This window comes from Chelon labrosus, assembly GCF_963514085.1.
Source record: "Chelon labrosus genome assembly, chromosome: 12".
Classification (NCBI taxonomy): Eukaryota; Metazoa; Chordata; class Actinopteri; order Mugiliformes; family Mugilidae; genus Chelon; species Chelon labrosus.
Window position 1 is genome coordinate 3281105 of NC_140345.1, and position 8616 is coordinate 3289720.

The 8616-nt window shown below is 38.5% G+C and overlaps 1 protein-coding gene across 1 annotated transcript; it reads left to right on the forward strand.

The window, feature by feature from the left end:
* The first annotated feature begins 3964 nt into the window (after positions 1 to 3964).
* Positions 3965 to 8332, forward strand: snrnp48 (small nuclear ribonucleoprotein 48 (U11/U12)). The gene is made up of 9 exons (XM_084556136.1): positions 3965 to 4185; positions 4955 to 5068; positions 5232 to 5292; positions 5855 to 5935; positions 7054 to 7227; positions 7371 to 7492; positions 7575 to 7678; positions 7768 to 7887; positions 8103 to 8332. The coding sequence occupies exons 1-9, from the start codon at positions 4042 to 4044 to the stop codon at positions 8197 to 8199; spliced, it is 1017 nt and encodes a 338-aa protein (XP_084412262.1). The 5' UTR covers positions 3965 to 4041; the 3' UTR covers positions 8200 to 8332.
* Positions 8333 to 8616: the final 284 nt, after the last annotated feature.

Sequence of the window (8616 nt, forward strand, 5' to 3'; positions counted from 1 at the left end):
ATTCCGATTGGCAATGGATGGCCACGTGACTTCCTGTCGACCAATCGCATGAAGGCGCTGGCTGAAAAAATAAAATAAAAGCTTGTCTAATAAAATAATAAAAGACACATGGGTGAAAAATAACAGACGAAAGCATTCAGAAAAATATATTTCATGACGTTTTTAATAAAAATAAAAAAGACGGACATGAGTAAATGTAAGGTTTACATTTATTAGACTACTCTACCAAGATAATTAAATGACTGCATAATGATTCAGATAATGCAACACTGCACATGATGCAAGGGTTTGTCTACTATAAAAAATAAAGTCAAATGAACAATGTTGATTTGAATTTGGAAGTACATTTTCCCAATGTCAATTTGTAAAGAAACACAAGGTGCTATCTAATTTGCATTTTTGGTGAGATGTTTTAATTGTTTCATAGATTTCCATGGTTGTGAAGAATCTCAGTTATCCAGGTTATGGTATATTTTAGTAACAGAACTGAAACAAAGGCAGCTGGACTTTCTGAGTTGTCTTGAAACTACGATACTAAAAGGCTGCTAAATTCACATAGCAACCCAATACTCGTCTCCTATTAGAGGATGTTCAAATTAACCTAAGTGGTATCCTGATATTCACACAATTAGAGGTTCTCCAACAAAGAATAATGCAAATGGAGGTGAAACATTTTGGGGACAGATATTGAGACTGTGTTGTACATACTGTAAGTGGATGATAAGAGGTGTCTCAGAGAAGGATTTTTCAGTTTTGCATAGATAGCTTCTTTTACTCCTCTTTCAAGCCATTGTCTTCTCTGGATGAAATATGGACACTGAATTCTCAAAAGTGCATAAACTGCTTTTCTCTGCTTTTTGTGTGTTTTGTCCTGAGGGTGAAAATGCTTCTTGAAGTGCACTTAAATGAGTGTTAGCTCTCTCTGTGTTAGACTGGCGACCTGTCCAGGGTGTACCCCGCCTCTCGCCCGATGACAACTGGGATAGGCAACCCTTCACAGGACAAGTGGTTACAGAAGATGAATGAATGAATGAATGAATGAATGAATGAATGAACATCTTCAAGTAAATTCAAAAATAATCTGCAGGTTTATGAACATATTTTACCTTCCTTACATGTGGTCATTTGCTTGTGTAAAAATCCACTTGCAGAGATTATACTGCTCAGAAATGTTATATTTAGTGTATTATGCAAAAATAATAGCAATAATAAAATTTAAGTATCTTAAAATATATTCTTTTCAACAAATGGAAAGGTTGGGGAAAACATGGGAACAGTCCTTTAATGAAAAGAATTACATCAGTAGCTGATCCAAGCTGCCCAATCAGCTTGTTCTGTCAGGTGACACATGCAGTCACTCCTTCTGTGTCCTACTCCAGTCCAGAGAAAACCAATCTTCTTGTTTCAAAAACAGAGCAGAGCTGAAATTAAGCGGAAAGCAGGGAGACGGTCCATTACACCTCTCTCACCTCACACATTCGCGGAGGGCACTGAAGAACAAGCTTTGGCCGGGATGTACAAAGTAAATTCTGACTGTTGGGTTTGGTCACCCAGACCTCCTCTGTGTCTCCTTCCTCAACATTCAGGGAGCCATGCTTCAGCCATGCTGAGCCACCGAGAGGAAGAGGTGGAGGATGAAGTTGCAGGAGAGCATACTGTTTGCTGCTGCACCACGGGTAAGATAAAATAGATTTACATCTGAAAATAAAGACTTTTAAACAGTTAACACAGCAGGATTGATCAAGGGGGGAAAAAAATCATCATTACACACATTCTCTGGTGAAAAGAGGAGAGCTTTAAATGTCTCCTTACATGCCTGATTATATAATAATTAATTAATTACTTCACTAAATGCAGAGCTTGAGAAGTCTTCCATAAGCCACTTTGCATCAAAAAGCATCTTCCCAGAGCATTTGATGAATTTAAACAATTTTAGATAATGTTTCTGAAGCTGTTTATACTGTCTTTTTCTCTGGTTCTCATGTCTCTGTTGCACAAGAGATCTGGATCGACTGATTAAATAAAGATTTTAAAAGTGCCCAATTAGCCTATTCTCTCAGGTATTGATCTTGTGGATGTGCGTCTCGTCCTGGTTCCCCCTACTCATCTCCTCTCATATGGAAACAATCAGGCTTCAGTTTGGCTTTCAACTTGTTCTGAATAAGATTTATTAGAAACACCTTAACAGTAGATGCAGCTAAGACATACCTGAATGCAGTGTTTTTTCATATCTCCACTACTGTATGTCAGTACGGTCACAAGCAAATAAGACTGCTCTGAAACCCATTACATCTATTCACAAACAAGCTATTAAAATCTTGTCTCATATCTGTGACATGCTCATTAAATACAATCTACTCAATTCTGATAATTTAGTGATGTACACAAACTTACGTCAATCTTGCCATCATTAATACATCATAGTAATAGTTTGCTGTCTTTCCTATATTTTCATTTTTATCTTTATGTGTGTGTGTGAAATTAGCTATTTGCTAAATCTGATACAGTGTATCTTCTCCTTTTTTAAGTGATTAATGCATTGTACATGGTCCCTGTCAGAAATAAAATAAAATAAAAAAATAAAAAAATAAAATAGAATTCACTGCACCGTGTGTGTGACAAAATTGGGTCCAAACCCAGCAGGTCTTACCAGTGGGTACAGGAAACAGATGGCCCAGACAAATTCACACATAAGGCGCAACTCTGAGCCAATCCTACATTGTGCATGTTTGAGTCATTAATGAATGTTTACAACATTATTTTTTAAAAGATTTATGCTAACTACTCAACAGAACATCACCGGACTGACATCAGCTGCTGCCTTGCCTCTTTAACTCTGTTTCTAACCTTTATCTTCAGGTTGTGATGACGTTATCAGTCAGGCTGCTGATGCTCAGTGGTCCACCTTTGAACCTCCGGTTTACTCAAGGATCCCTGGCAGCTCTGGCCTGAGTGAGCATAATCCATGTGCTCCTTCATCACAGCAGTCAATAACAGTGACTGAAACTGACGTATTGCCACATTATATTGGTGGTCATGGCTGGGAAGGTGCAGAAATGGAAACTCAGGGATGTGCATGTGTTTATGGGCAGAGGGAACCGGAAAGTCTGGGTCCCTGCTGGCCGGGAACCCCATTTATCTGCCATGGAGGTGAGTGTACACATTTTTGTGAAGGTTCTTTTGTTTTCTCAATAAAATACTTTCAACTTTTTTTAAAACAGAAGTTAATCAGTGGAAAAGTGTATTTGAATGTTTCCAAGGGAAAAGGGAAATATCTATTGCAACAGTCTGGTATTTGATTCATGCAGTGAGGAGGAGCATGGTTGTTGGAGTGGAAGTGGTGGAGGAAGTTGCCGTCGAAGACACTCTTGAAGTAATGTGAGTACTATGTGAATTATGTAACATTAACACCATGTTTCTATTGCATTTCCACCATTCATGCATTCGTTTTGTTCTGACACAGAATTATAGTGAGATTTATACAAACACAACCATTCATGCCTTTTTTTGTTGAAAACAATTGTTGCTTTCTTTTCTCTTCTCAGAACAGAAGACATATATACAGATGATCTGCTGGATCCCGAGACATTGCAAGATGACCAAATGTACCCCACCTAACCTCTGTTACCTTTGGCATGTCTTGGATTCCCTCTGGGCATATATTTATCAAATGTATTTGAGTTTTATACATTTAACTTATATGTGTTTTTGTGAAAATGCATCTTTGACGCAAAAAGGAATTTCCATCTGTTATGAATAAAGACTTGAACATGTGTTACTGTTTTATTTTAAATATAATATAATATAATATAATATAATATCATATAATGTCATATCATATCATAATATATAAATAAGAAGAAAATAAAGAAATAATGGACTTCAACTACCAGGATGCATCGCTAAAGCACCGTTTGCGACGGTCTGCAATGTGTAAACGTCATCAGTATGCGCAGAATATGTCGTCCGCCAGTTCTCTGAAAACTAAACACTGATGATTTCATGTGAAAGTTGTCGTTGATTTTGATGTGAAATAGTAAAATGTCGGATTCATCACAAATACAAACCGTCCAGGACCGCCTGGACCGTTTACAGGAGCTAGTGGAATTCACAGAAAACTACAAAAAACAGCTACACGACATATTTGAAACGCTGGGATGGTCGCCGGACTACAAACTCAACCAGGTAGCTAACGTTTGTTTAGCTAGCATTAGCGGTTAGTCTTCAGCCAAAACAAAAATAAGCGTAATTTTAATACTTGTATCACAGTAGTTAAAGGGCATTGCCACATTCAAATGTGAAATTTATTTGTTGCAGCGGTGTGTTAATATTACGTTGTCCAGGTAATGTTTGTCTGGTTAAGAATTACAAAGATTGAAAGATTAGTTTATATAAATGCTCAGTTGGCAGATAGGTGTTCATAGTAAATACTAATCCATTGTAAATTAACAAGCACAAAATAAATCCTATCTTTATGAATGTCATAAAATTTTGCTTTAGTTTGGAGCACATCATGGTTAGTTTGTGGTACTATTTAATTTATATCAGCAAGAGTGGACTAAATAATGATGTCCCAAGTACATTTACATTCAAGAAATGAGTTCTTTGCTTATCGTTCATCTATTTGCACACATAGAAAATAATGAACACACTTGAAGCAGCGGGCAGCCACACAAGGTGCTCGGGTAGCAGTTAAGGGCCTTGCTCAAGGGCACTTCAGCCTGGATGTAGAAGAGATTCGAATCAGTACTCTGAAGTCTACCTCTCTAAGCTGATAACACCTTAAAGTACAATTAAATTAAAAATGTCGTTTTTTGTAAACGTTTTAAAGCAGGCTTGTTGTAGGTGTGTGCCATCAAGACGTATACCTAGACATAGTCATGTTATTATGCGTTAGGTGTGGAACTTGCAGTTATTGCTGATTTAATTTATTTTTTCTGTCCAATTTTTTCAGGAACCAATGGAGCTGTGTCCCTACGACCCCGACCACAGAGTCCCGGTCAGGACCATGGAGAAACACAAAGCCAAATGCAGGCTCAAAAAAATGGGTTACTCACCTGAGGAGCAGGTAACATACATAGCCACGGACTGATGGCAGCAAAAGTAGCAGTCAAGACAATGGACTGCAAATGCCACAGGCTACTGTGACAATGAGCTTAAGTGTTATTGTAATGCCACAGTTAATTCACGAAATCATTAAAAGAGGAGTTGAGTTTATAATTGTTTTGCAGGCGGAGATGTGCAACCCATCAGTGTGTTACGATAACACCAGTGTCAGAACTTTTACAATGGGTGAGTCATCACTTATCACAGTCCTTTATTATATCCAAAGTTCAGTCAATTAAAGGTCAGATATTTTCAAAACCACACCTCTATCCTTTTGAGATTTGGTGCTCCTGACAGAAAGCCTTCTTCTTTGCTTTAATCTTTTCAGAAATGTTTACTTCTGAGTGAAAGCACTGTAGGAAAACAGTCTCTGTAATGAAGCGTTCAAACTAATTTCAGAGATTATACAGATCCAGAGTTCATCTTATTATTGGAAAAACATTCTTCAATGCAATCATTGCTGTTGAGTTATATCTTTTTAAATAACAAGGAAATATATTTGTGTTATTTTTGCAGCAGTTACTGTATTTGGAGATATATTTAAAGGACAGGGATGAAAAAGTGTATTAGAACTGCAGGATATTATCAAATATGAATTAATTATTCCACCCACCCTATGCTCCTCCTTTTCACCTTACACTGATGACTGATTCTAGATCTATAACATTCGTTAACATATAAGATGAAACTCTCAAAGAGATTTGTGATGTGATTGTCTTGTTTTCCTTATATTATTTCCTTCACACAGACAAATCCACCCAGCACCAGGTGATCCTACAGGCGAGATCTGCTGCACCGCTGATGAGGATGGAAGGAGTCTTCTGGCAAGGTACCAGCTCATTTTATAAACCTCACTACATAACTGCTATTCCAGTGTGCTCTTGTGTACTGCTTTGAACCAAGATGCAACATTCAGTAGAAGCAAAGTTCAGATATTTAGTTTCTCACGCCAAGGACAACAACCACCACTAGACGTCACTAGAGGACATTCTTGTGATAATATTTTTGGCCCCTCTAAACATGCTTTTACCTCAGCCTTTGTCGAATATCTGTCTGAGTTATAGAGCAGCTTTTATTATTTTAAGACACTGTGAGGATTTTTTTCCCTTCATTATTCATTTTATTTTTTCTGCTGATGAGTATGTAATCAGTGTGTTGTGTGTTCTGTTTGCAGCCACAGTGGTGAGTATTAGAGAAGAGATGGGCTCTTAAAAGTGATTACGTGCAGTATCCTTTAACATCATATCCTTTCAAACCTTGGGCTTTTCCCTTTACGTTTTGGGGAAAGTCTAGTCCATACTTTCAGTCAGATTTACACTGAGTATGCAAAATACTAAGATGATTTCCTCTTTTTTTTTCTCTAAATGATTCCAGTTAAAAGTCCTGACTACGGTGATTTTCATTATTAGACTGACACTAATTATAGAAAAATCAGAAATATAGCTGAGGAAGAGCTCTCTGTAGCAGCTAAAAAGAAACTGAACATCAGCATGTTAAAACGAGGGAAGCTACAGAATAGCTGGAGAATCTGTTGTACTCCTTTATCAGATCCTCTTACCATCTGTGAGATAGACCTGACACAGTCTAAACTGGGTGTACAGCAGCTACTTTATCTTTATTTGCACCACTCAAATGAAACTAGGGTAGGCATAACAAAAGTTTCACCTTCAAAGAGTGTACGAAATGGTCTGTGCTGCCCTGTGTGTACTCTAAAATATGTTGTCACCCCATTTTACCTTCGCTACAAGGGCACCAACAGTGCATGGGTCTTCCAAGTCTAGTAGATTGTAGTATAATGAGAACATTATCTGTGAACTTGTCAACAAGGGAGTCAAATTGTGCCCTAAGGAGTAAACCTTTTTTGGGTTTGTCAATAAGGGCCTGTACTGTTGACTATATCAGACAGTGTAACTAGTTGTGCGTAAACTGTTTCTGATCTTCCATCAGGTCAGTACACCGGTGAACCTGTTGATGTGCCTCAGAACCACAAGCGAGCCTTGTGTGACCTCACTGTGGCTGACAGATTGGCTCTGTACGATCATGTGATCAGCCAGCAGAAGGAAGCAGCCTCCTCCAGCAATGAGGATCTCTACGTAGATTTGGTGTCCAAACTTCAGAAGGGTAAGAATGAGCGAACACCCCCCCCCCCAGACGTCACAACAGTAGCATCACCTACACATGAAAAACAGACTTTCGGGGTCATCGTTGAACAATTCTGATTATAAAATCTACCATAATGATAATAACAACATCTGTGTTTACAGATGAAGGACAAAACGAACCAAAGACTCACCTGGAACTGATGGCAGAGATGAGGGACTACAAGAGGAGGCGTCAGTCCTACCGAGCCAAGAATGTTCACATCACCAAAAAATCCTACACTGAGGTAAATACTGCTGCCTTTTCCTATTAAAATCCATGTTAATAAGCAAAACTGGTAATATGTCATCACTGTGTTGCCCCTGCAGGTGATTAGAGAGGTCATTAACGTCCATTCAGAGGAACTTGCCAGACAGTGGAGGGAGGAAGAGGGTGAGGAGGAGTCCGTGAGATCTAAACACTCCTCCGACAGGTACATGAAACGCTCCCGATCAGTTGTCTGTATTGTTATTTGTTTTAGAGGAGTTGATGGGCTTAAGCCTGGTATTATTTGTCTGTCAGGCGCGGGTTGGATGAAAGAAGGTCAGCATCCGCTGAGTCTCGCCACTCCCACAATAAACGGCATCGCAGTCGGGAACAAAGCGATGACAGAGAGGGGAGGAAGAAGAAAAGGAAAGAGAGGTGAGAAAGGACTAATGCAACATCTTTGTTGTACCTCTTTAATTTATTGGCTGGTTGCAACAAGGCACTGTTAAAAGTGTTATTAGTGTTTGTGTTCATATCCTGTAAAATCTTAACTTGTTGTGATGTTCTGATTTCTTATATATGCGTTCAGAACACTTTGGACTGAAAAGTTCTCATTTTAGAATGTATTAAATGTATTTTGGCACTTTCAGTCTTCGCAGGGAATCCCATTCTCCAGATGACCACCACCACGACCGAAAGAAAAAGAAGAAGAAGAAGAAGAAAGAGGAGAGGGAGAAGGAGAAGTGAAAGTGCTGGGTCAGCCGTAACAAAGATGAGATCAGACAAGGTCAACATTCGTCGCCGCCTTAACAGGTCTAATGATGACAGGTGTTTTTACAAAGCAAGGAATATAAATGTGAATAAAGTTTTGGAAACCATCGATCTAAATACTTTGAGCTTTTTGTGAACCACTCACTTAATATTGAATCATGTTTCAGAACTGCTGCTCTTCATTTCAGCGTTTTACAGTCTCATTATTTGTAAAAGGCTGAAATGAAAAGCAGCACATTCAGTGTAAATCTGTAATTAGATGTCTGCTAATCTTGAACGGGAGTCACCTCTCTTTGCTTCATTAGCTAAGATGGTTTTGTCTTTTTTTAAACTCAAAACTACTTGGAATGTGAGACAGGAGTGTCATAACTGGCACACTTTCACCACAGGGTC